The sequence below is a fragment of the Acipenser ruthenus genome, unplaced genomic scaffold (genome assembly GCF_902713425.1).
Source record: "Acipenser ruthenus unplaced genomic scaffold, fAciRut3.2 maternal haplotype, whole genome shotgun sequence".
In the NCBI taxonomy this organism is placed as follows: domain Eukaryota; kingdom Metazoa; phylum Chordata; class Actinopteri; order Acipenseriformes; family Acipenseridae; genus Acipenser; species Acipenser ruthenus.
In genome coordinates this window covers 39,355-67,341 of record NW_026708051.1, presented here as the reverse complement: position 1 = coordinate 67,341, position 27,987 = coordinate 39,355, and the positions used below count along the sequence as shown (strand labels likewise).

Below are 27,987 nucleotides of genomic sequence, written 5' to 3'. Positions count from 1 at the left end.
ATCCTAAAATGGTTAAAAAGGTAACTAATTGCACACAAAATGATAATAACAGTAATAATAATAATAATTGAATGTTGAATCCAACACTTTGGGGAGGGAGGGGAGGGTGCCTGGTTACATGTTGCCCCTGCTCCACTCCCCAGGGGTGGGTTGAAAGGGCTGGGGGTGGAGGAGGAGGGAGGGTGTTGTTGCTGTCGGGTGTCTCCGGCTCCGGTCCTGAGGGGGTGGTGCTGAGCTCCTCCGAGTCAGAGTTCTCCTGGGACCCATCTTCCAGCTGAAGAGCCCGGCGAGAAGAGTGAATCGAGAAGAGCAGAGGAGTGCGTCTGAGAGAGAGAGAGAGAGAGAGAGAGGAGCCAGAGAGAGAGAGAGAGAGAGAGAGGGAGAGAGAGAGAGGGAGAGAGAGAGAGAGAGAGAGAAGAGAGAGAGAGACAGAGAGAGAGAGGGAGAGGGAGAGAGAGAGCAAGAGAGAGAGAGAGAGGAGCCAGAGAGAGAGAGAGAGAGAGAGAGAGGGGGGGGGGAGAGAGAGAGAGAGAGAGAGAGAGAGAGAGAGAGGGGGGAGAGGAGAGAGAGAGAGAGAGAGAGAGAAAAGAGCCAGAGAGAGAGAGAGAGAGAGAGGGGGGGGGGGAGAGAGAGAGAGAGAGAGAGAGAGAGGAGAGAGAGGGGGAGAGAGAGCAAGAGAGCGAGAGAGAGAGGAGCCAGAGAGAGAGAGAGAGAGAGAGGGGGGGGGGGGAGAGAGAGAGAGAGGAGAGAGGGGAGAGAGAGCGAGAGAGAGAGAGAGAGAAAGAGCCAGAGAGCCAGAGAGGGAGAGAGAGAGAGAAATAGAGAGAGAGACAGAGAGAGAGAGGGGAAGAGAGGAGTGAGCTGGGCATATTCACTTCTATTCACAAGTAAGTGAAAGGGGGTCAGTTGGAAACATGGACTGGTATTAGTTTATATTAGCAGGGAGACAGTGGTCTTGTATAATATAAGAGACGGGAAAAGGGGGGGGGGGTCGACTGGATGCATTCACTGATATTAGTGAGAAGGCAGGAGGTCTTACACTATAAGAGACACTACAGGTATCTTAAAAGGTATCATAGAAATGAAAATGGGTTAACAGAACTATACACAAAAAAACCAGACAGAAACCTACTTGTCTCGTCTCCTCTCTGATTGGCTGAATGATTGCATGAGGGAGAGAGACAGACATGGGTCACGATTGGGTGAAATGAACAGCGTCAGTGACCAATGACAAACAAGAAACACAGCCGCTGGTTCTGTACTGAGAGGAGTGCCAGCCAGCACGAGAGCTTCATTCTGGAGGTGTGTACAATTACAATAACATCCCATAATAACACAGACGCTCGAGTCGCAGTGATTGAAACTGATCTACAGACTGTATCAGTACTGACCACAGGATCATTCACAGGTACTGCACTGCTTTCACTCATTCACATTCACATCCATCCATTAACATCCACACACACCCATCCACATGCTTACATCCACCCATTAAAATCCACCCAATAACATCCATCCATTAACATCCACACACACACCCACCCATTAGCAACCCCACACCATTCGCATTCCCCCAGCCCCATTCCCTGTTCCCATCCCGTCCCGTCCCGGCTCACCTCAGCTTGGTTCTCAGCAACGTTCACCTCGCGGTTCATGGTCTCCGCGTTCTCCGCTCACGTCCTCCAGTTCTCTCTGCAGTTTCCTCCGGTAAGTGTTCGCCCGCGAGGCCTCCTCTTCCGCCTCCTCCAGCTGTCTCTTCAGCTGCCGCATCCGAACCGAGGTCTTGTCCATCTGCAGAGCGGAGGAGGGAGGAGGAGGAGGAGGCGGCATTTCAATTTAGAAAACTACAAAAGCGCTGGTGTGGAATTCAATATGTTAACAAGGGAACATTATTCAGCAGCTTTCAATGGACTCTATGAAGCTGAGGGAGTTCATTCTATATAGAGGGTGTGGAATTCAATATGTTAACAAGGGAACATTATTCAGCAGCTTTCATTGGACTCTATGAAGCTGAGGGAGTTCATTCTATATAGAGGGGGTGCAATTCAATATGTTAACAAGGGGAACATTATTCAGCAGCTTTCATTGGACTCTATGAAGCTGAGGGAGTTCATTCTATATAGAGGGGGTGGAATTCAATATGTTAACAAGGGAACATTATTCAGCAGCTTTCATTGGACTCTATGAAGCTGAGGGAGTTCATTCTATATAGAGGGGGTGGAATTCAATATGTTAATAAGGGAACATTATTCAGCAGCTTTCATTGGACTCTATGAAGCTGAGGGAGTTCATTCTATATAGAGGGGGTGGAATTCAATATGTTAACAAGGGAACATTATTCAGCAGCTTTCACTGGACTCTATGAAGCTGAGGGAGTTCATTCTATATAGAGGGTGTGGAATTCAATATGTTAACAAGGGAACATTATTCAGCAGCTTTCATTGGACTCTATGAAGCTGAGGGAGTTCATTCTATATAGAGGGGGTGGAATTCAATATGTTAACAAGGGGAACATTATTCAGCAGCTTTCATTGGGACTCTATGAAGCTGAGGGAGTTCATTCAGGTGATGCAAAGCTTTTGCCCAGAGCTGTAAAACCTTCCGAGCTACTTTTTTCAACAAAAGAAAAAGATGCTTTTGTTAAACATCTGTCAACTACAGTAGACATTCTGACATAAGAATGTAACAGAATTCACAAGCAAGAGTCGGGCCTCTCTGTTTTTCAAAAGGTTTCTAATTCTCTGCGTTGGTTTTAAATGTAACCTGTTGAACCAGACCTGGTCTTTGAACTGGTCTGCGTGTCTCCTCTCGTCCTCCACCTGCAGAACCACCTCCTTGAATTTCTTCTCAGTGCGACGCACCAGCTTGTTGGCAATCATTCTCTCCCTGCAAAACACAAGCAGCCGACGTTAAACAGGAGAAGGGCATTCCTTCAATGGGAAGCACAGCGTGGAACAAGAGTTCACGGTGTGTCAGACCGTTTTACTGACTGTCAATGCCATGAAAACAAACCCCCCATTAAAAATCAAATGCACGCTTAGCATGATGTGAGCCTCTTTTCACACAGGACACTGTGAGAGAATCATTCAGTTTGCAAAGAGCCCTCACGTCGCGTAGGCTGAATCCGGCTTGCATTCAGGGTACATGGTCTTCTTTGGATTCGCGGGGTGCAGATTCAAAGAGAATCGCTTTACAAACTCACTGTCTCTCCAGCTCCAGCTGCTCCTCCAGCTGATTTATCTTGGCCTCCAGGGCGGCGATGCTGAGCTTGTACTTGCTCCTCACGTCCCCTTCCAGCTCGCTCAGCTTCCCCTTGAGCTCCTTGTTCTGCCTCTCTAGCTGCTGCCTCGCCGCCTCGTTCTTCTGGGCGAGGGAGCGCTCTCCAGACAGCTGCAGGCTCAGCGTCTCCTCCTGCAGCGTGCTCTTCCTGTAGCGCTCGTTCAGCAGCTCCACGTTGCCCTGCTCCTCCTCCAGCTCCTCCTCCAGCTGAACAATGCGAGCCTCCAGCGGCGCTTCTCATCCAGGAAAGCCGACCTGAGAGCAGAGAGGACATGTGTCACAACGCCACAGTGATTATATATGAGAGAGCAGAGGGGACATGTGTCACAACACCACAGTGATTATATATGAGAGAGCAGAGAGGACATGTGTCACAACGCCACAGTGATTATATATGAGAGAGCAGAGAGGACATGTGTCACAACGCCAGTGATTATATATGAGAGAGCAGAGAGGACATGTGTTAGAACACCCCATTGCTTCTGTAGTTTTGATTTGTTGTACCACAATGAAATCAAACCACTGGAACTGAATCTTGGAAAATTATCAAAACGGTCACACTAGCCATCGTCTCATTTAATAAAGGACTTTGAGGCTGGTCTAGGAAACCAGTCTTTTTGTAAATAAATTGCTAGTGTTCGGGACGGGCGTGGCATTCTCCAGCGCCGCCAGCGAGAGGATCGAGGGCCGTCTCTTACTTTCCAGAAGTGTTGTTTGTGATGTCATCCAGGATCTCATCACGCTCCTGCTGGGCCCTGTCGCTTGGCACGCTCGGCCGCCGACAACTCCTGAAAAAAAAAAAAAAGGAATGAAACACAAACAAAAAGAGAGAAGTAAATAAACCCAATCTAATCGTATGACCAGAAGCCCGGGTGAAAACAAAGGTCTCAAACAGCAATCAAGCGTAGCATTTTACAAAACATTTAACCTCAAATAAACCTGCTTCAGGAAGATCTTGTTTTTGATTTTCACCTTTTAAAAAAAAAAAACGTTTTAGCATCTATTGCTTCGTGATGCATTGTAAACCCTGCAATCGAAATTAATAAGGAAGTAAAATATGAAGGTGACAAAATGACTAAAACCAGCTTACCGTTTCATTGACAAAGCGTACGACAGTCTGAACAGAAAATTACCCCAACCCTAGTAAATGTAGATTTACAGCATCAAACAGCAGATTTAACTGCATTCTTTCTAACTACTGTTGAACATCTTGCAATTGTAAGAAACATTACAGACAAACATTCGGGCTATTGCTGTCCTGATCTCACAGAACCGGGTAGAAACTCATACAGACACTTCCATTATAATACTGGAGTCGGGAGTCACAGCGTCCCTCCTTAGAAAGACAGCAGCAGCCAATCGGATGCGAGCTCACCTCTGTCAGCTGCAGAAGCTCCGCCTCCAGCCCCTTCAGGCGCTTCTCGCTGTCTTTCGATTGGGCTGGCGATCTCGTCACGAGCCAATCGGGGCTTCATCGAGCTCTCGGATCAAATCTTTCATCTGAGCCTGCGGACAGAGTCACAGTAACGATATTTGAGATTATCACAGCGTTACAGGGGATGGAATTCCATGCATACAGAGGCCAGTTGACGTTGGTTATTATGAAAAAGATCAATCATTTTTCCATGTCTTTTTAAAATGTTTTTCAAGGAGATACATATTTAAATAACCCCTGTTCCGAAGGCACATTCTGAGGAAGAACGAATCAAGTGTAAAAACGGTCCTCCTCGCGTACCTGCAGCCTCTTGAGTTGCTTGAGCGCCTCGTCTCTGCCTCGGTTGGCTGCCTCGATTTGAGCCTCGATGTCCTGGAGGTCAATCTCCAGCTTCTTCTTCCCTGCCACTGCCTGAGCTCGCTGCTTCCTCTCCTCCTCCAGCTCCAGCTCCATCTCCCTCACCTGAGACAGGGTGAATACAGAACACACAGCCCTCAGGAACATTACACCAGATCACTGGGACCTCACTCTGCTGCTTCATCTCCAGCTCCATCTCACCTGAGACACATCCCAATTACAGGGTGAACACAGAATACACTTTTCTATGGCTTGGAACTTGGTTTCAGGAGACTAGGTTTCAGGCCACTGCACGGCACGCCAGGCAGGGGAGACTTGGGGTTTGATACAACCACCTCAAACTAGGTCTCCTGCTGGACGGTGGTCTCCTGGAACCAGATTTTAAGCCACTCCAGGGACTTCACCATGACCAGCCTTGGCTGGGCCCCCTCCCGCTCACTGACCTGTTTCATGAGCGCGCGGCGCTTCTCCTCTCCGCTCTCCTCCTTCCCTGCCAGCTCCTCTCGCACTGCGCTCGCAGTGCCTGCATGTTCACTTCCAGACGCAGGTGCCTGCATGTTCACTTCCAGACGCAGCTTCCCATCCTCTGCGGACTGCAGCTCATCCTCCAGCTCCTCCAGCTGGGTCTTCATCTCCTGAGCCTGCTGCTCCAGAGCGCGCCGCGCCCGCTCCAGCTCGTGAACCTGAGGAGAGAGGAGAGAGGGGGATCAGAGAGAGAGAGAGAGAGAGAGAGGGGAGAGAGGGGAGAAAGAGAGAGAGAGGAGAGAGGGGAGAGAGAGAGAGGGGGGAGAAAGAGAGAGAGGGGGATAGAGACAGAGAGAGAGAGGGAGAGGGGAGAGAGGGGAGAAAGAGAGAGAGAGAGGGGAGAAAGAGAGAGAGAGAGGGAGAGAGAGAGGGGAGAGAGAGAGAGAGGAGGATAGAGACAGAGAGAGAGAGAGAGAGGGGAGAGAAGGGGGAGAAAGAGAGAGAGAGAGAGAGAGAGAGAGCGGCGGGGGGGAAGAGAGAGAGAGCGGAAGAGAAAGAGAGAGTCTTCATCTCCTGAGCCTGATGCCATCTAGAACATGTGCAGGAACAATGATAATCTAATAGAGCAAAAATGACCTTTAGGAGAATAAACATTGCCTCGAACATAACAGATACTGAACCTAAAAGTAAAAGTTTCCTAGAATAGACAAACACTACAGCCCCCAACGTTCTTTCAATACGCGGGGAGCTCTATTTCCTCGAACCCTTTCCAGAACACTCATTCTTCCGGGTTCCAGACTCACGTTCTTCCCCACATCGTCCTTGGAGCTGACGAGCTGGTCCATCTCTGCCCGGAGCAGCTTGTTCGTTCTCTCCATCTCGTCCCGGCTCTCCAGGGCCTCGTCGAGAGCCCGAGCCAGAGCCAGAGCCCGAGTCTCCTCTCTCTGCACTCGCTTCAGCCCGGTCCCGCTCCTCAGCATAGCGAGCCGAGACTGACTTCTCATCTGCCAGGAGCTGAGAGAGAGAGAGAGAGAGAGAGAGAGAGAGAGAGAGAGAGAGAGAGAGACAGGGAGAGAGAGAGAGAGAGAGAGAGAGAGAGAGAGAGGAGAGACAGGGAGAGAGAGAGAGAGAGAGAGAGAGAGAGAGACAGGGAAGAGAGAGAGAGAGAGAGAGAGAGAGAGATTTTAGACTTGTGTCCGATTGCGCTTATATAACTCTGGAGGAGAGACGCAGGCTGGTTCAGAAAGGATAAAGGTTGGATAGAATGAATTCACTGCAAACTCATCTGCAACCATCTCTCACCCCTTGTCCCATTTCGTTTCTCACACGCCTGGCTCCAGTGTTAAATCCAGCACCAGGATACAGACGGTTCTCAGTTTTGAGTTAGAGGCCAATGTACAATACAAGCCTCCTATTGCAGATTGCTGGGGTGGAAAGGGGTAGAAGCTGTTTCTATTGCAGATTGCTGGTGTGGAAAGGGGTAGAAGCTGTTTCTATTGCAGATTGCTGGGGTGGAAAGGGGTAGAAGCTGTTTCTATTGCAGATTGCTGGGGTGGAAAGGGGTAGAAGCTGTTTTATTGCAGATTGCTGGGGTGGAAAGGGGTAGAAGCTGTTTCTATTGCAGATTGCAGGGGTGGAAAGGGGTAGAAGCTGTTTCTATTGCAGATTGCTGGGGTGGAAAGGGGTAGAAGCTGTTTCTATTGCAGATTGCTGGTGTGGAAAGGGGTAGAAGCTGTTTCTATTGCAGATTGCTGGGGTGGAAAGGGGTAGAAGCTGTTTCTATTGCAGATTGCTGGGGTGGAAAGGGGTAGAAGCTGTTTTATTGCAGATTGCTGGGGTGGAAAGGGGTAGAAGCTGTTTCTATTGCAGATTGCTGGGGTGGAAAGGGGTAGAAGCTGTTTCTATTGCAGGTGTTGAAAGGGGCCGTCCAGGCTACGGCTTCAACCTGGCGTATTCCAGACTACACGTTAGGAGCCTCAGGTTACAAACCTGGTCGAATTTCTTCTGTTTCTTCTCCAGCGTCGCTGTGACCTGCCTCTGCTGGTCCAGGGCCAGGGTGAGATCCTCGATCTCCTGCTGGACCCGGGTTCGACTGCGTTCCAGCTTCTCCAGAGCCTGGCTCTTCTCGTTACAGCGCTGGCTCATCGCCTCCAGCTCCCGCTGCAGCTTCCTGCGGGCCTCCTCGCCGACCTCCAGCATCCCACAATCCTCTTCAGTCTTCTTGCGCACCTCCGATAGCTGCACACAGAGATGGAAGGAAAGAGTCAATGAAAGAAATCAAAGCACAGAACCCTGATTGAGATGCTGTGGTGCTGCTGCGGGACAGACACACACACACACACACACTGATAGACGGGTTTCCTTCTATCCATACCTGCTGCTGCAGGGTAAGCATCTGCCGGCTGATGTTCCTCTTCTGCTCCTCCTCTTCCTCCAGCTTCTCGATAAGCCCCACCCTCTCATCCTCCAGAGCTCGAACCCGGACGCCCAGAGACAGCTTCTGACGAGTCTCGTCCTGGAGCAACTCCTGGACAGAGAGAGAGAGAGAGAGAGAGAGAGAGAGAGAATGTGGTTAAAGCATCATACCCTACAAGAGTCAGCAACACTAATACATTAAGAGAGAGACCACAGCACCAGGATTTGAACCAGGATCATCCCCCCTAACCCCCCCACAATCCAACTCCCTCCTTCACGCCTCACAGGCCCTGTCCTCCACGTGACACGCCCCTCCTCCCTTGCAGTTCAGACTACAGATTACAAGGTCTCTCCTCCCTCTATCCCTCCCTCCCTCCCTCCCCTCCCATCCCTCGTTCCCGTTCTCACTCACCTGTGCATCGTGCAGCTGCATCTCCAGACTGCTCAGCTCTTTGGAGAGTTTGAATGACTTGGATTCGGATGAACCCAGAGAGCCTGAGAGAGAGTCCAGCTCCGCCTGCACCAACACGAACAGAAACAATTACAAGTGCATTATTACAAGTGCATTATTACACGTGCATTATTGCCATTTATAAAACTAATTTAACAGCGAGTCTAAAACTCAATACAGTCTCTTCTTGAAATGATTAAACTCTCTCTCTCTCACAATATTGTCTTATTGCCATCATAAAGCTCAACAGTGTATTATAACGGCAACAACGCATTTCGAGTGTATTACAATGGCACTACCACACTACGCACGTATTGTTGCCATTATAACAGCTCCTCTGACAGTGTCCAGCTGCTGTGGTAAGGCTGTGTCGGGCAGCGATTCTGACCTGTAGTTTCTGGGTCTTCTCCCCCAGCTCTGCCCGCACTCTCTCGCTCTCCCCCAGCCTGGCCTGCACCTCCTGCAGCTGCGTCTCGACTCGCTTCCTCTTGTGATCGCTCTCCGCCCGGCCGCTCTGCAGCGTCCGCACCTCGCTCACCAGCTCCGACCGCTCCATCTCCAAGGTCTGCTTCGCTTTCTCCAGGGAGGCCTTGAGCTGCGAGGGGGTAAACAAGTGGGATTCTTACCTTGTGTTCCAGGTTAAAGTAGTTTTTTTTTATTATTATTCTCGGTTAAAACGAGCATTCTTTATTCTGTCTGCAAGGAAAAATGTGCAAATGTCCATTCCCCTGTTCCAAGTTCCAGGTCAAAGCCAACCTTCTCAATTTCAGACTGTGGGTTCCAGCAGTATTCACAGTTGAAAGAGGTCATTCTCTTATACAGCTAATTAGTCATTCTCTCTCTCTCACCCTCCTCGCTTGCTCCAGTTGCTCCTGCACCCCCTCCATGGCGACGGTGTGCCGCTGCCTCAGGTCAGTAATCTGAGACTCGTGAGCGCGAGACTCCTCCTCCAGCGAGCGCTTCAGCTCCCCCAGCTCCTGGTCGCGCTTCGACCTGCAGAGATGCATTTCATTAGAGCACGGTGTACACAGACAGACAGACAGACAGACCAGCCTCTGCTACCACCTGCAGACAGGTATTTCATCAGAGCACGGTGTAGCGACAGACAGCGCTAGTCTACAGGTCAGACAGTGCCATACCTGAGCTCTTGCTGTGCTGCGGTCGTGTCCAGGGTATCCTCTAGCTCCGTGCGCAGGGCCTCCAGCTCCTCGCTCAGATCTCGTTTCTGTTTCTCAGCCTTGACCCGGGCGGCTCGTTCCGAGTCCACGTCCTCCTGCAGCTCAGAGAGATGGGACTGCGCCTCCCGTAGGCTGCGCAGCGCCTCTGCACGACGAGAGCTTTCCTCCTCCAGCCTGCGAGAGGAAGAGCAGAGATTCACTGTGCAGCTGACCCCAACCCTGACCCCAACCCCAACCCTGACCCCAACCCCAACCCTGACCCTCCTCCAGCCTGCGAGAGGACGAGCAGGGACTCACTGTACAGCTAACCCTAACCCTAACCCTAATCCTTAGTCCCCAGCTTCAGGTAACATGGCCAATTACTATGCATGCTGTTTAAAACTAGCTTGACTACTATACGTTGTCTAGAGATATCTGTTGCAATAACTGTGTGGTTTCTGTATTATCAACAACCAAAAGGTATTAACCCTTTAATAAAATGCAATTTGACTGTTAACCTTTACCATTGCTGAGACTTATCTTAATGCTGGATAATCCATATTAAATAACTATAAATTAAAACCACATTTTCTAAGTTTTGGCAACATCGTGAGCGCCGGAGTCATCTGGCTGTCCTCCGCAGAGCCCCGCAGTACCTGCTGGTGACGGCGAGCATCTCCTCCTCCTTGCGGCTCAGCTGAGATTTCAGCTCCTCCCCCAGGGACACCATCTCGGACAGCTGGTCCTGCAGCTCACTGCTCTCTCCGTCCAGCCTGCGCCGGGATTTCTCCATCTCCTGACGAGCCTGCTCCTCCTTCTTCAAGCGCTCTGCGTGAGAGAGAGAGGGAGCGTGAGACAGTGACGGTCAGGACACACAGGCATGCACGCACGCACGCACGCACGCGCACGCACGCACGCACGCACCCACGCTCGCACGCACGACTGGAAGATAGACCGGCAGCCTCACCCTCCATGTCAGCGATGATGGCCTCATGCTTGTTCTTCATCTTGGACAGGGTTTTAACTCTCTCCTCATCCTCCCCTAGTTTGGATGCCATTTCGTTGATGCGCTCTTCCATCATCTTGCGCTCCTGTCCAGGGGGAGAACGAGATGGGATCAGTGGAAGGAACCGAACTCCAAGCGAGCCAGAGATGTAACCAAAGGGCTGCCCCATCTGTCCCCCTCAAGCCAGTTTGGAGTTGTGATCCTCCAGCACTAAGATCTCCTCTGTGTTCCTCATTCTCAGATTCCAGAGTCACTCCCTCTCCCCCTCACCTTGCTGAGTTTGGAGTTGTGATCCTCCACCATAAGGAGGTCCTCTTCCATCTTCTTCATCTTGCCCTCCAGGGTCACTCTCTCCAGCTGCAGCTTCTGTCGAGCCGCTTCCTCCTCCTCCAGCTGCTCCTCCAGGTCCTGGAAGAGAAGAAACACGTGGGTTAAAAATCAGCTAGACTGGACCGCCCTGCTGTGAACCCTGAAGTCAACCCTATCGAAGCTCTCCGGACCGCGATGAACTCAGACCTGGAGGTGCTGCTGCATCTTCTTCTTCTCGTTGATCAGCGAGCCATTGCGCTCCTCCTCTTCCTCCAGCCTGGACTCCAGGTCGGTCAGGATCTCCTCCAGCTCCTGCTTCCGGCTGGTCAGCCTCGCCCGCATCTCCTCGGCCTCGGCAAACAGCTCCGTCTCGGCATGGAGCTGCTCCGCCAGGATGGCCTTCTCTTCCATCATCTGGGAAAGCAACGAGAACGCAAACTCAGCGAGCTTCTGATGCCTCACGCCCCCCAGTCCACACCCCACGCCCCTTCCATTCCCAACCCCACACCCCTTCCAACCCCAACCCCACACCCCCTCCAATCTCACACCCACACCCCCTCCAATCTCACACCCACACCCCTTCCAACCCCAACCCCACACCCCTTCCATTCCCAACCCCACACCCCTTCCAACCCCAACCCCAACCCCACACCCCCTCCAACCTCAACCCCACACCCCCTCCAACCTCAACCCCACACCCCCTCCAACCTCAACCCCACACCCCTTCCAACCCCAACCCCACACCCCTTCCATTCCCAACCCCACACCCTTTCCAACCCCAACCCCACACCCCTTCCAACCTCAACCCCACACCCCCTCCAACCTCAACCCCACACCCCTTCCAACCCCAACCCCACACCCCTTCCATTCCCAACCCCACACCCCTTCCAACCTCAACCCCACACCCCCTCCAACCTCAACCCCACACCCCTTCCAACCCCAACCCCACACCCCTTCCATTCCCAACCCCACACCCCTTCCAACCCCAACCCCACACCCCTTCCAACCCCAACCCCACACCCCCTCCAATCTCACACCCACACCCCTTCCTTCCAATCCCTCACCCTCGACTCCAACCCCACGCTCCTCCTAATCCAACATGAAACCAACCTGCTGGTGCTTTTTCTCCAAGTCAAAGAAGGCCATCTCTGCCTTGACCTGCCGATCTTTGACCTTCTGAAGCTCCACCTCTCTGTGCTGGATTTCCTCATCCTGTCGGGTGACCTGGAGGAGGGGCTTCACCTGGAAGTAAACAGAACCCTTGAGACTCTGTTCAGCCAATCAGGTGAGCGGCAGTGACAGAATCTAATCGGTTGCGTTTTCTTCCCATTGTACCAGAGAGGTCCAGCCAATCAAACACTTTACTGAAGAGCCTTCAAACCACTGCCAGTGCCTCAGTTTCAATCACACACACACCTTAGTGAACAGTCTCCACCACTGCCAGTGCCTCAGTTTCAGGTAGGCTGCACAGTTTCTCTGCATCACTTTGAGGGCGTTGAGCTGCTGCTGTTTCTTAACAAATGCCCTAGAAATGCAAAACACAAGTACTTCAGAAATCCCTCTCGTTCACTGTGCTGTGCATCCCTGGTAATGAAGCTGTCTGTCAACAATAATGACACAGAGCTGTCCGTTGTCATGGAGCTGAACTAACAAAGACATAAAGGAACCGTGCATGTCCCCAATGCTAAAGTAACACACACACGGCAATACCACAGGCAGTGGCGCTGTCCATTGATGCGGTGCTGAAACAACACAGAAATAAAGTAACCATCCATGTCTCTGGTGCTGAAAGACAACAAGCAGCGGAGCTGTCCATGACCGTGGTGCTGAAATACACACACACACGGTCTCTCTCACCTCCTGCCGAGGTACCCCCGCGCCGCGCTCTGAAAGTGGATGATGATGTCAGTGATCTTCAGGTCTCGTTCCTCCTCCAGGTGAGCCAGAACTCCGGCACGGAAGAAGATCTTACTCTGCCCGACCCGGAACAGGTTCCGATCCAACTCCAGAGCGTCGATCTAGCACACAGACACAATGGATCACATTTTTCAAAAGGGTGTGCTCCCGACTTTAATGAACTCTTCTCCCTTGAGTTCCTGAAAAAGTCACGTCAACTCACCATCAGCACACAAGCTTGCTTGCCATCCATGAAACCTTTGGGGATTGCATTGGGAGTCAGTATCTCATACCTGGAGGACAGAGAGTTGGAGTCTGAGTGGAAACACACTGAACAACCCCCCCGCACTCAACAACCCCCCCGCACTCAAACACTGGCTGAACACACTGAGTCTAATGTTATTGTGTATGAACACAGTATAAATGCAGAAGGAAGTTTAACTTAATTTTATTTCTTTTTAGATAACAATTCCATACAGACAGACAGACAGACAGACAGACAGACAAACAGAGAGACAGACAGACAGCGGTACCTCTGTCTGAATTCCTGGAAGACGATCCTGTTAGGGAAGCCCTGTCTGCAGATCCGGATTCCCTCCAGAACCCCGTTGCATCGGAGCTGATCCAGAACTAGGTGGGGTTCCAGCTTGCCAGCCTGAGAGAGAGAACAGAACACACAGTGAGGAAGCCTGTCCAGAACCTCTCCCCTCTCCACCGCGGGTCGAGGTTCCTCCCCCCTCGGCTCTCCTCCTCCTCCTCCTCCTCTCACTCACCCTCTTCTCGTGGTTGGGGATGATGCACCTCACAAAGTTGGGGTTGGTGTTCCTCAGTGTTGCCATCAGTTTGGACAGAGACTCCTTGTAGAGCTGCCCGACGGTGCGGAACATTCCCTTCTTGGTCTTGAACCCCGAGCCGAACGAGACATCGTTCATTCCTCCCGCCTGCACCTGCTCCAGGCCCACAATCCTCTCCACTGAGACACGCAGAGAGGGAGAGAGAGAGAGAGACACTCAGCGCCATAGAGTAGACATTAGACAACCACACCACACTCACAGCCAATGAGATGGGCTCCCATGCTCACTCTCAGCCAATGAGATGGGCTCCCATGCTCACTCTCAGCCAATGAGATGGGCTCCCATGCTCACTCTCAGCCAATGAGATGGGCTCCCATGCTCACTCTCAGCCAATGAGATGGGCTCCCATGCTCACTCTCAGCCAATGAGATGGGCTCCCATGCTCACTCTCAGCCAATGCGATGGAAGCTTAAACATACATCAAATCGAACACGTGTTTTGTGAAAACTGCCTCTGAACTTTAAAACACTCAAAACTTTGAGTTAAAGAAGAAGTTTTCAAAACAGATTATTTTTTTAGAAGAAGTGCTGAAACTGATTTGTGGAGCTTTCAGAAGCGTCTCATGATAAGTAATGTCTCGATCAATGCATTTCATAAACTTTATTGTTGGCAGTATATATATATATGAAACATTGCTGAATGGCATGAGGTGAGAGGAAGCTGTGATCTGGGGGTCAGTGCTGAATGACGTGAGGTGAGAGGAAGCTCTGATCTGGGGGTCAGAGCTGAATGACGTGAGGTGAGAGGAAGCTGTGATCTGGGGGGTTGTGAGCGGTACTGTGAGGTGAGAGGAAGCTGTGATCTGGGGGGTTGTGAGCGGTACTGTGAGGTGAGAGGAAGCTGTGATCTGGGGGGTTGTGAGTGGTACTGTGAGGAACTGGGAAAGAACCTACTGTCAGAACCATTGGGCTGCAGAGCGGCAAAGGAATCAAAGAAATAGGCTCGAGGAAGATTCTGAATATCTGGGGAGAGAAGGTGACAGGGAGGAGGGGTAGAAGAGAAAACACCAGGAGAGGAGAAAGAGGGATCAAAAGAGAGATAGAGACAAGGGGAGAGAGAGGAGAGGGAAGAGAGACAGAGGCAAGATTAACCACAGCAATTCTTCAAAGTCCTGTTTTAAAGCACAATTCCAAGCGGATCATTTGGAATAGTTTGTCCGAAGGAGAAAGAGAGACTCTGCAGAACATCCAGTATTAGTGAGAAGACAAAGAGAGACCAGGAAAGGGGTTTGAATGGACAAGCCGTCTTATACGATCTGAATGCAGTGCTACTGGGTCTCCCACTCACCATCCTTCCACAGCTCGGCCACAAAGCGGTCCGTGGACTGGTGGAGCAGTGAAGCCACGCTATCGTTCAGAGGGTCCATGTTCTTCATCAGCCACTCGTCAGCTTTGTAATCCACCTGAGAGAGAGAGAGCATTCAATTCAGCAATAGAGCAATACAGGAATGAATCCAGCAATACAGGAATGAATCCAGCAATACAGGAATGAATCCAGCAATACAGGAATGAATCCAGCAATGGTTTAACCATCAGTGTGAACAGACTCATGCCGTTGTCATCGTCTCTGAAGATCACAAGGGAAAACTTAAGGTTCTCATTCCGCGCTGCCCTTCTACCAATGGCAGCCTCATCCCATCATAGTCGCCCTATACAAGTATGATGCAGACCCACTGGATATACCAGTGCAATACAGAACCACTGGGTTGACATTGCGGTGCCACTGTCTGTCTGCCTCTACTATTGAAAACCATTTGAAAAGGGTACAGTCAGTGGAGCTGTGGTAGCCTTCTACCAGCTGCAGCCTCACGTCTTTCTGTATCTTCGCTTTGGCTGGATTGCTGTGACATATTGACCGAGTCCAGATCCTCACCTTGCCTGCATAGTGCAGGATGCAAAAGTCCGCCTGGTCCTTGAGCTGCCTGGGTCTCTGGAACTTGGGGTGCGTTCCCTGCTCGGAGCTCAGCTTCTCAATGAAGGTCTTGTCCGTGGCCTTGGGGAACCAGCACTCCTCATCGAGCAGAGCCAGCACCCCAGGGGGGTTCGTCTGGGGAAAGGAAAGAAAGAGATTGAACAGTCCGAAGTCGATGAAGCTCCACTCAATGTCCTCTCGCTGTTACTCCTCCTGCTCCCTCTCTCACACCCTCCCCCTCTCCTCTCTCTCACACACTCACCGGTCTCTCTATGAGGTCGATGCAGGGCTGCAGGTCCAGTCCGAAGTCGATGAAGCTCCACTCGATGCCCTCTCGCTGGTACTCCTCTTGCTCCAGGATGAACATGGTGTGGTTGAAGAGCTGCTGCAGCTTCTCGTTGGTGTAGTTGATGCAGAGCTGCTCGAAGGAGTTCAGCTGAGGAGGAGAACAAGAAATTAAAAATTACAAACGGGGCTCCTCACAGTTAGCAATGTCTCTGTACAACTGAACCCTCCTTTCCCGGTCTCTTCTGGTACAAGACCACTGCCTCCTCACTAATATCACTGCATCTGTCCAGCTGACCCCCTTGCTCAGCCTCTTGTGGAATTGATTGAGCGTATACAAATCCCCACAATGAGTCCTCCCACTCCAGGTGCTCTGAAGTGCCCGTCGTTACCTGGAAGATCTCAAAGCCGGCGATGTCCAGGATCCCGATGAAGGAGGCCCCTTGCCTCTTGGTTCGGTCCAGGGCTCGGTTGATTCTGTGGACCAGCCAGCGGAACAGGCGCTCGTAGGTGGCTTTAGCCAGGGCTTCTATCGCGAAGTCAGCCTGCCAGGAACAGAGAGGCACAGAGGTGAGTCGGGGAGGCGTTCCGGCACAGTGGTGCAGCCAGGATCCTGCTCCGGTCGCAGATCCATTCCCCAGTGACACCGCTGAGGACACGGGCCTGAACGGAGGGGGACACAGAGCCACGGTGTGGCTTGGAACTGGGCTTCAGGAGACTAGGTTTCAGGCCACTGCGCGGCAGTTTGCTTTGGAGCCCCTTACCTGCTCTTTCGTTTGTGCTTTCTGCACAAAGTCTCGCCCCACTTTGATTTTCGGGGTCAGGATGGCTCGGCAGAACTCCGTCACGTTGATCCCCATCAGGTGACACAGCTTCTGAGCAGCTGTCAATCAAACGCACATGCAACGTCAGAATTATTCCATAGGTTTCAGTCGACTTTACGAAGCAAAGCAAAATCAAAATTCATTCTACAGGGCGATGCAAAACGTTTGGACATACCCCTCCCCTCAGTATAACTGCCCCAGTCCCTCAGTCTAACTGCTCCGGGTTACCTGTGTTATCTGGCATGGAGGCCTGGTCTGTGTTTCTTTCCTTCTTGAAAGAGATGTTTCCGAACTGCAGCACCGCAGAGATGAGCTTCATCATGGCTACAGAGAGAGAGACAGAGAGAAATCAAACACATCTCTAACACAGAGAGAGAAGGGGGGAGGAAACACACACATCTCTAACACACAGCGATACCTTCTTCAGAGAATCGCTTCTCACACAACACCGCGGTCAGGACTGCGCAGAGAGGTTTAACACAGAAACTCACCCACCACCTCGTCCTGGTTCACCTCACACAACACCGCGGTCAGGACTGCGCAGAGAGGTTTAACACAGAAACTCACCCACCACCTCGTCCTGGTTCACCTCACACAACACCGCGGTCAGGACTGCGCAGAGAGGTTTAACACAGAAACTCACCCACAACCTCGTCCTGGTTGAAGCCCATGATCTTCATGGACTCCAGAGTCTCTTGAAAGTTCTCTTTGTCCGTCTGTCCCGGGATGGGGACAAACCCGCAGGACAGGAAGCGGTAGCTATCGAAGCCTTCCAGGAGGAGGTCACCTGAGAGAGAAAGAGAGAGAGAGAGAGAGAGAGAGAGAGAGAGAGAGAGAGAGAGGGATGAGAAACATGTTTGACCTGTTTGTCATAACACTGCTCAGAAAGCAACAAACGTCACTAGGCCTTATTACTTAAATTGTTACAGAATACAGTGGTACACTGTCGATGGGGGGGGGGGGGGGGGGGGGGCGAGCGCTACACTGACCTCGCATGTGGTCTGGAGCTCCAGACAGTAGCTGGTAGAAGATGTGGAAGGTTCGCTCGTCTTTGGCCTGTCGAATCGCGCGGGACTTCTCCAGCAGGTCTGAGGAGTGGAGGGTCAAGGAAGGACACAGAGTGGACATGGCTCTCCTCATCAAGAAAACCAGGCTGCACAGAGACAATCTCTCAGAAGCAGTGGCTTCACGCAGTGGTTTCTCCGTTTTACCCAAAGCCCATTGCTCACTAAACCTCTGCAGCTGTACCTCCACACGTTATGCCTTTACCATCAGCACACGGGACGGGATACTTGATCTTTATTCAAAGAAGGGTTTCTGAAATCGTGACTGATGAGAGTGAGTCAGCTTTATATTCACACACACACACACTCAAATATACAGAGACCCACAGACACACTCTCAAATATACAGAGACCAACAGACACACACTCTCAAATATACAGAGACCCACAGACACACACACTCTCAAATATACAGAGACCCACAGACACACACTCTCAAATATACAGAGACCCACAGACACACACACTCTCAAATATACAGAGACCCACAGACACAGACACACAGACACTCTCTCTGCAGAAGGATACAAGTCTCTATATTGGCTCCCACAATGTATCCAGCAACGTCGAAGTTAATCCTGATAAACTTGCCCTGTGAAGGAGAGAGATGAGGAGAGTGTAGGCGTAAAACCCTTGGAATAAAAGTGACCCAAAAGAGGCCTTCGTTCTCTCGTTCTGTGTTGAATGCACAGCTAAGACATGCAGTTAACGCTGTAGTTTTCACTGTGTTGAATGCACAGCTAAGACATGCAGTTAACTCTGTAGTTTTCACTGTGTTGAATGCACAGCTAAGACATGCAGTTAACTCTGTAGTTTTCACTGTATTGAATGCACAGCTAAGACATGCAGTTAACTCTGTAGTTTTCGCTGTATTGAATGCACAGCTAAGACATGCAGTTAACTCTGTAGTTTTCGCTGTATTGAATGCACAGCTAAGACATGCAGTTAACGCTGTAGTTTTCACTGTATTGAATGCACAGCTAAGACATGCAGTTAACTCTGTAGTTTTCACTGTGTTGAATGCACAGCTAAGACATGCAGTTAACGCTGTAGTTTTCACTGTGTTGAATGCACAGCTAAGACATGCAGTTAACTCTGTAGTTTTCACTGTATTGAATGCACAGCTGAGACATGCAGTTAACTCTGTAGTTTTCACTGTGTTGAATGCACAGCTAAGACATGCAGTTAACTCTGTAGTTTTCACTGTATTGAATGCACAGCTGAGACATGCAGTTAACTCTGTAGTTTTCACTGTATTGAATGCACAGCTAAGACATGCAGATAAAAGCCGCTCCCTTACAAATCGGGACGAGTTGTCGTTCTTCACGGTCTTGGCGTTTCCAAAAGACTCCAGGATGGGATTGGCCTGCAAGAGCTGCCTCTCCAGCTCCCCCTACAGGAGAAGAATATAAATACATCACTGGCCTGCAAGAGCTGCCTCTCCAGCTCCCCCTACAGGAGAAGAACACAAAAGCATCACACTACTCTAGTTTATTTTTTGTATTATTTACAAAAAGCTGTTCTGACTTAAAGAGCAAACACCACGGCACTCAAACAAACAAACAAACCAACAAACCAACCAACAAACAAACAAACAAACAAACAAACAAACAAACAAACAAACCAACTCTCTCCCCAGTAGATGGATGGATACTCACATACAACACGGCGGTGTTCTGAACACGAGGAGCGATGACCAGAGGGACGAGAGACACACATGCGGGGACAAAAACAAGAACAACACGACACATTGGAAACAGACAGAGACACATCGGAACAGAGACACATCGGAACAGAGACACGGGCTCCACACTGCAAAACACATTGGAAACAGACAGAGACACAATCGCCAGTCTGATCTTGACTCTGTTTTTACATCAAACAAGTAGAGTAAACATCCAGGCTGGGAACAACACAAGAAAGGATATAAAGTGAACAAGACAGACTAGACTCCAAAGCACACACACACACACACAGTGACAGACACACACACACACACACACACACACAGTGACACACACACACACACACACACACACTACTTGCCTGTTGGCTGGTTGGTCTGGGAGGTTCCAGCTAATCCAGACAAGAGAAAAATTAAAAAAGAGAAAAAGAGAAAGAAGAGAAGGATAAAATAAGAGAGAGACAGACAGACAGACAGACAGACAGACAGACAGGGAATTCCAGGCTGCATGGCTGATTCATTCAGATCATTGGAGCTGACGCGATGCTACAGTACCTGGCTGTGCGCTGGCCCTGCGCTTGCGCTCTTGTGAGATGAAGCCACGTGTGCGAGATACTGAATCACTTTCTTGGTGTTCTCCGTTTTGCCGGCTCCAGACTCACCCCTGGGACCGACAGGAACACAGAAACACGGGTTAGTTCACAGGAGTGGGAAGAAGGCTCCCGTCGCACAGCAGTTTGATCCATTCCTGGTTTCACTAGGAGTTTAACAGGACACACCTGAGGTTGTTACCTAGACACACACGAAGGCTAATCAAGAGGGCTGCACATCCACTATACTTACGTGCAAAGGATGGCTTGATCTTCTCTGTCTAAAATGAGAAAAGAAAAAGGAGAAAAAATGTTTTTCATGTGTTTAAAGCGCTCCAGGCCCCCCCTTCAGTGTTGACTGGAAACAGATCGCTTTATCTTTGCTGTGTCCCCCTGCTGACCGTCCGTCAGATTCAACATCTAGTAGAGCGATTCAGACGCAATGCCTCGTTTGACCACAAGGTGTCACCCACGCTTCAGACACTCCCCTCCAAGGAACCACAGGAGAGCTGAATAAACGCACAGCATGCTGAGGCGGGGCATTGGTTTCCCATTGTACCCCACACCCTACTCACTGGACTATCAGGTACGTCATCTCAAACACACACAAACAGGTGTCTAAGTGCTGGTGGAATGAGTCGGGCGTGCCTTTAATAAAATACTGAACACTCCCGCACTGTCACACTCAATCGCTCCTCATTCCTCAAGGTACAAAGAGGCTCATTAAACACTGACAGTTACACACCCTGCCCCGTCTCGTAATATTAGAACGAGGCATTCCTTCATGCAATTACCAGGCGTGACAAGGACGACGACAGGGTTTGAAATTGTTAAACCATTATTCATGTTATTCGTACAACAGACCACACGCTATCCTGCCTTACAAAGAACACAGATACGAATAGATTTGTGATTACTAGCCGCCCTTCATTATAGTGTCAAACTGTTTTAATCAGAGCAAGCAAACCCACAGACTGACTGACAGACAGACAGACACACAGACACACAGACTAACAGACACACAGAGAGAGGCAGGCAGGCAGACACACAGACTAACAGACACACAGACAGACACACAGAGAGAGGCAGGCAGACAGACACACAGACAGACACACAGAGAGAGGCAGGCAGGCAGACACACAGAGAGAGGCAGGCAGGCAGACACACAGAGAGAGGCAGGCAGGCAGACACACAGAGAGAGGCAGGCAGGCAGACACACAGAGAGAGGCAGGCAGGCAGACACACAGAGAGAGGCAGGCAGGCAGACTGGCACACAGGCTGACAGTATGTACCTTGCAGCATGCTGCGGTACGCAGCCTCAGAGATGGCGTAGATGTGAGGAGGCATCTCGTGCCTCTTCTTCCCTCGGTACATCTCCACGATGGGCTCCGTGTAGATGGGCAGGTTCTTATACGGGTTGATGACAACGCAGAACAGACCCGAGTAAGTCTGCAGGACAGGGGACAGGGGAAGACACAGTCAGATACTGGAACCCACATCCCCGCCAGTACGAGACAAGGGACAGGACAGACCTGAGCACGTGCGAGTGACAGGGGACAGGGGACAGGAGGAGACACAGTCGGACAGGGAAAAGGTAAGAAACTGGACTGGTTACTGTGAGTGATATTACTGAGAAGACAGCAGTCTTGTACCATTACCTGTGACCCCCTTTCCCTGTCTCTTACAGGAGATCTACTTGTGTTTTTTTTTTTTTTTCAGACCATTTTCATAAGCGTGTGGTAACCTGGCTTCACAGAGGGGAAAGCAAACCGCACATTAAACAAAATGAGAAGGAGGGCGCGTTGGTGATCGGGAGGCCTGGTTCACACCCCTTTAAACTCGGGAGCTGCTGCCACCGTTCGCAATCAGTTTGAACTCTGATTCCTGGGAGAGCTGCTATCTTGAGAACAGTAAAGGATTGCTGTGTGTAATCAAGAGAGCGCTGCACTGTGCAAAGGTTCAGCACCAAGACAACACACTGCAGTGACGTCAGCGTTGGAGACACAGACTCACACAAACACTGTCTATTACAAGCCACAGCTCAGGATCACCGTCTTCCAGCTGAGATCACTCAGTCTGTGTAGACGACAGCTCTGGCTGAACGTTCTGCATCATCACCCTTAGAGTTAAATAATCTTACTTCATGAAGTCCAATGAAAGCTGCTGAATAATGTTCCTTGTTAACATATTGAATTAGTTTTCCCCATATACTTTACAACAAACTGACAACATTTTTCCATTTTGAAGTTATTTTTTTTGTTAAGCATATGAAAAACTACAAAGCAGTGTGTAATTCAATATGTTAACAAGGGAACATTATTCAGCAGCTTTCATTGGACTCTCTGAAGCTGAGGGAGTTCATTCTATATAGAGGGTGTGGAATTCAATATGTTAACAAGGGAACATTATTCAGCAGCTTTCATTGGACGCTATGAAGCTGAGGGAGTTCATTCTATATAGAGGGGGTGGAATTCAATATGAAGTAAAATTAGTTCATTCTATAGGGTGATGCAAAACCTTTTGCCATAGCTATGTATCATGACTTTGAAGGAGAGAGAGAGAGAGGAGTCAGCTGGCAAACATGTAGCTTTGGAAATCTTTGCAGCCACTTGAAGCCCGTATCCCCGCGTGCGGGTGCGCATACTCACATAAATGAGCCCGGAGTAGTACCTCTCTTTGAGGTTGTGCAGGACGGACGCCTCGTTCAGGCAGGTCAGCTCCGCCATGTCCTCCACCTTACTGAAGCGGGGCGGGTTCATGCGCTGGACCTCCTCCTTGGACAGAGTGACCTTCCGGCCGCTGTCCGCCAGCTCCACCTCCACCTCCTCCCCCCGCTCAGCACGCACGCTAGCGGCCTGAGAGAAGAGACAGGGACACATGCTGCTTACACTGAGACTCGATTACACTGAGACTCGTTTACACTGAGACTCGTTTACACTGAGACTCGATTACACTGAGACTCGATTACACTGAGACTCGATTACACTGAGACTCGATTACACTGAGACTCGTTTACACTGAGACTCGTTTACACTGAGACTCGATTACACTGAGACTCGATTACACTGAGACTCGATTACACTGAGACTCGATTACACTGAGACTCGATTACAATACTAGACATGATAACAGGTCAATGCTAGCAGCTGTTCTGGCTGCTCTGTGTTCATCATCACCAGCAGACTATGTTATAAAACCCAGGTCAATGCTAGCAGCTATTCTGGCTGCACTGTACTCACTGTCACGAGACATTACTGGACAAGCAGACTGGTCAGAGAAACAGTCCCTGCGGCTCACCTCGAACCCTTGCTTCTCTGAAGGGACCCACACCAGCCGGCGGGCCGCCCAGTCCGCCTGGCTGGAGGCTGAAGAGCCCTGGCTGGACCCTGAGGAGCCCGTATAGAGATAGCGCTCTGCATCGCTCACACTGCCACCCACAGGACGGGCCATGGTACTGCAAGGGGAAGAGAAAAAATAATGTTATCAATCGGGGGGTGAAATCAACATTGCATTGTGATTGAGATTCAAGCAGCTGGAGCCGCCATGACTGCAGCTCCACCCTCTCCTCTCCTCTCCACCTCGCTGCCCCCGAATACATCATCACGTCACTGTTTTACCTTGTCGTTGTAATAGAGAGAGAGAGAATACCAAACCAGATATTTTCAAAGAATTGCGACACCACTTTCAAACTGAAAGGCGTGTCTGAAGAAGCTCGTGGCCCAACCTCATATTTCTCTGCATGCTTGGCAATAATCATTTGAGCATCACACTCTTTACCTTGACAATGTAAAAAAAAGCGAGAGAGAGAGAGAGAGAGAGAGAGAGAGAGAGAGAGAGAGAGAGAGAGAGAGAATACCAAACAAGATATTTTCAAAGAACAAAGGCGTGTCTGAAGAAGCTTGTGGCCCGACCTCATATTTCTCTGCATGCTTGGTAATATTGACACAGATTGACAGGGCAGGGCAGCGCAGCGCAGCCGTCATATCAGAAGCCGTGATATGAAAGAGAGCCGGAGTTCGTTCAAAACGGCCGATCGCTCACCTTCAAGGTCAGGGCTCAATTTCAATTCCTTTTTTTAAAATCAATTCCCATTCCCAATCCAATCCCAATCCAATCCCTTTCCCATCCCATTCCCAATCCAATCCCATTCCCAATCCATTCCGAATCCCATTCCAATCCCATCCCCATCCCATTCCCAATCCATTCCCATTCCCTTGGAAGGAACTGGAATTGAGATTTTAGAGACACGATCATTGTTGCGATGGCTCAACTGCTCTGATTTGAAGCCGATTTCGAATTGACAAATAAACAGCGACTTCCCCTGAAGTCATTCGTTTCCACTGTCTGTGAGAAGCTCATTATAACACAACACTGCTGCTCTGAACCGATAACTCCCAGCAAGTCTTGTGTCATCAACAGCGTCACCGCATTCCTAACAACCCACAACCTGACCGATAGAGTGAGATTACACACAGCAAACCCGTTCTCCCACTCCACCTGCACCCGAGAGAGTGAGCGAGCGAGCGAGAGAGAGAGAGAGAGAGAAGGGAGGGGGTGTGATAGTTTAGACACGGAGGTGGTTTGTTATGATATCTGTCAGCCCTGCCTTACTGACACACCTCGAGAGAGAGAGAGAGAGAGAGAGGATCCAATACCTGCAACAGCAGAGCGTGTGTGACAGGTGTGTCGTGTTAAAATCCAACCTGATTCACACCCGCGCAGAGAGAGAGAGGCGCTGTTCACATTCCTGTCCTGCAGCCAATATCAGCATTTAAAATAAAGACCCGCCCCCCCCCCCCCCCATCTCACCATACCCGTTATTGAACGATGTAAAAAGAAGTTGTAATGTTTCATTTATTAAGGGAGATTCTGCCTCAGAATTATGCAGTAAAATATTCGTGCTTTAAAAAAAGATGTGTTCGATTCATACTTAGATACACTAAAGAACGGTGAGCGCTCTGCGGTTTGAATGGGATTTACAGTGAAGAAACGCACACGAATCAACCACACCGTGACAAAATGCAGCCTGCCTGCCCACATCACTGGAATACACTGCAGACGAGTTTACAGAATGCCTCGCAAATACAATGCAGCGTCCAGCGTGGACGCACTGCGTGAATTTATGCAACACACTTATCAACGGGCTGCAGGGAAGTGCAGCCTCCTGTCAGAACGCCGACAAAGCAGGTAACCATGGAAATGAGAACTCTGAGAACGAGCACGTGGTTTCCATTCCACACAAAACCAGGGTTTTCATTCTTACAGGCTGGACGCGCAAGATGACGCTGCGTGAAAAAGAGAGAATCTAATGCTGGAACACACCGCGACGTGTTCAACGACAATCGACCGTGTCGCTCACCACTGACAATAAACACATCACTGCAGATAGGTTCCATTACTTCGACAGATATGCGTGTGCGTGTGCGTGTGCGTGTGCGTGTGCGTGTGAATGGTGATACACTTCTTTACTGTACAGAACAGAACACAAACCAGAGACTGAAATCGAAGCTGTTACTTAACTAGCAATATTAAAAGGCCTAATTATTACCAAAAATGATGCTATTTTTTCTGTTCAAAAGACACGAATACGGCATGTTAACAAGGGCGTCTGCTAAGAAATAATAATAATAATAATAATAATAATAATAATAATAATAATAATAATAATAAAGGCAGCGACAGCAGGGTCTGCAGTAGACACAAGCATCACAGCTGCGGTTTACCCTTGAAAATAGACGAGAAATCTAAACGTTAGGTTTCTTTATAAAAGCTATCCTACATGTAGAAACACATCCAGGTGATAGAATACTACAATACATTTTACATTAATAACCAACGCATAGTTTCATGTTAGAATATGCATTTGCTATAATACTGTATTAAAAAAAAAAAATAAACCAAGCCGAGCATGAAAACAAACTGGTGCTTAGACGCGGTTTTAAAACATGTTTAATTACAAGATGTTTGGGTTTCTTTAGCATGTGAATGCAGTACTATACTGTAAATACAGTAACGATGCTATAACGCGTTTCCCCGAGCCGGGTAACATACCATAAGAACCAAACACGCTGTTTTTACCCTGGGAAACGTATGAGAAATGCCATCGTAGCTTTACTGAAATTGTCATAAAACACTATTTTCTATGATAAAGCCAATAAGGGCGAGGAGGGTGTGCTGCACTGCATTACAGACTGCTGTAGGGTAAAATGCACATTCATCTGTCATAATACAGTCAACCCACATCATTTGCATATCAACCAACAGCGTTTAGACGTTAAAACAGGGTTTCGATTAAATAACGACCGTGTTATTGCGGAATATCATGTTCAACGCCTACGCCAAAAGGACAATATTGTACAAGTGTAGCGCATTGTGTAAGTGCGGGGCAGCATATACTAAATGCGTATTTTCCCTAAGAAAGCTCTCTGCAAAATGTACAAAAAAGACCAAAAACAAGCGCCTCGGCTTCCAACGCGTTGCTTACCCGTCTGACGCGGCGCTATTTCTCCCTTTGAAGGCGTCGAAATCGTTTCTAAATGCCTTTCAGGTTGTTTTCCCGACGTTTTGTTGCGGTATGCGCCGAGTCTCGCTCTGTAATCTAGATAGGCTGCGGTTCTTTTATTACAGAGACACAGAAAACTGCTTTGGTTTCCAGGACCCGCAGCCCTGCCCACTTTCCAGACCCCTCAACCAATCAGGCATTGCCGTCAGCGCGCTACACCCACCCGAATCACACAGAGGTCCAATCAGCGCACGGCGTCCCCCCGCACTCCCCGCCCACTCCCCGAGTCAGTGCTTTGAAACGCCGCCTTCTTGTCGTCTGGGATTCTGAGCGGCGTTGTGTGGGACCAAGGGCGAAACATGCTTCAGATTGATCTGCAGTTTGACTTATCGTGAAGAAATGTGCTTGACCATGATGCGTCATGGACGCGACGTACTGGCGTTGCGATGGACCAATGGATTCAACGCACAGGTGCATCAGAGAAATAGAACAGCGACCAGAATAGACCGTCTGTTATCTAACCGCCCGTGTAGAAGTACATCCGACATCCCTGTCTCTCTGTCGTTCCCAATAGCGGTCTGTCTGCTTCTATAGAAGGGATCTCTCTCTCTCTCTCATTGTGTGTGTGTGTCAGTGAGTGTGTGGCATTGCTTGTTTCATGTATATTGATATATCCACGGCACACATTCACGTTCAGATAACGAGCTCGGTGTGCTTGTGTTCCTGAGCAGTCTGTATTTAAACCGAGACTCTTGAAAGACAGACGAGGCTGGTAAATTAGCCCGCTGCTTTTGTTAACTGATCCTTTTGAGACTAGAGCCCTGACCTCCGCGGAAGAAAGCCAGGACAGAGGCCAGCGGATTAGCCTGCAGCATGTGATTTTCAGGCGTCAAATTAAGACTTTTTTCCCCCTGTTTTAGCTAAGAACGCCCCTGAGTTAGTGACAGATCTCCTTTGCATTATAAATTCCTATGCGACACGACACCGCCCACTGGCCGTGGCTAGTACTACACCCTGGGTCATGAGCATGACGTCACCTCGCATTCCTGACTCTCTTTTTTATTGTTTTATTTAACATCATGTAATCAAAGAAACTACAGAACGATATCGCAAAAGTCTACCGGAAGCCATAATAACACTCTGAGTTGTAACGAATGCATTTGATGCAGACGTGTGTTTTTTTTTTTTTTTTTTATAGAAACGCTTTTATACTAACTTTTGTACTTGATAACATTCGTTTAAAAACCCAGTTGATGCCTATGATTAATCAAATGGATTAATCTTGTTACATAATTGATTTATTAAAATGTTTGGACACACTGTTGCTTGCTTTGCACCAGGGCACAGTACACCCTTGTGCCGGCACATCAACAACCGGCCCGGTTTAACACTGAAAATAATTCCATTGCTATTTGTTTAGGCTACTGTGTACTTGCGTGAGCTCTACTTTATCACAAAGAAAGAAAGAAAGAAAGAAAGAAAGAAAGAAAGAAAGAAAGGACC

The 27,987-nt window shown here is 49.5% G+C and overlaps 1 protein-coding gene across 1 annotated transcript; it reads right to left on the bottom strand.

Moving 5' to 3' along the window:
- Positions 1-156: 156 nt before the first annotated feature.
- Positions 157-26,623, bottom strand: LOC117410060 (myosin-10). The gene is given in 47 exon segments (XM_059019704.1): positions 157-323; positions 1,617-1,791; positions 2,778-2,886; positions 3,203-3,506; positions 3,509-3,534; positions 3,978-4,033; positions 4,035-4,067; positions 4,655-4,722; positions 4,725-4,785; positions 5,015-5,176; positions 5,515-5,754; positions 6,340-6,481; positions 6,483-6,550; positions 7,526-7,774; positions 7,911-8,063; positions 8,364-8,468; positions 8,791-8,997; positions 9,251-9,395; positions 9,542-9,754; positions 10,216-10,387; positions 10,527-10,650; positions 10,836-10,973; positions 11,082-11,288; positions 11,985-12,116; positions 12,291-12,399; positions 12,732-12,892; positions 12,994-13,063; positions 13,304-13,425; positions 13,544-13,743; positions 14,912-15,026; positions 15,497-15,670; positions 15,798-15,971; positions 16,213-16,365; positions 16,585-16,703; positions 16,873-16,968; positions 17,288-17,431; positions 17,634-17,732; positions 18,237-18,300; positions 19,009-19,101; positions 19,367-19,384; positions 19,755-19,784; positions 19,948-20,056; positions 20,236-20,263; positions 21,275-21,431; positions 22,631-22,837; positions 23,280-23,436; positions 26,467-26,623. Coding segments are annotated over 45 exon segments (5,871 nt in total). The 5' UTR covers positions 23,433-23,436; positions 26,467-26,623; the 3' UTR covers positions 157-323; positions 1,617-1,629.
- Positions 26,624-27,987: the final 1,364 nt, after the last annotated feature.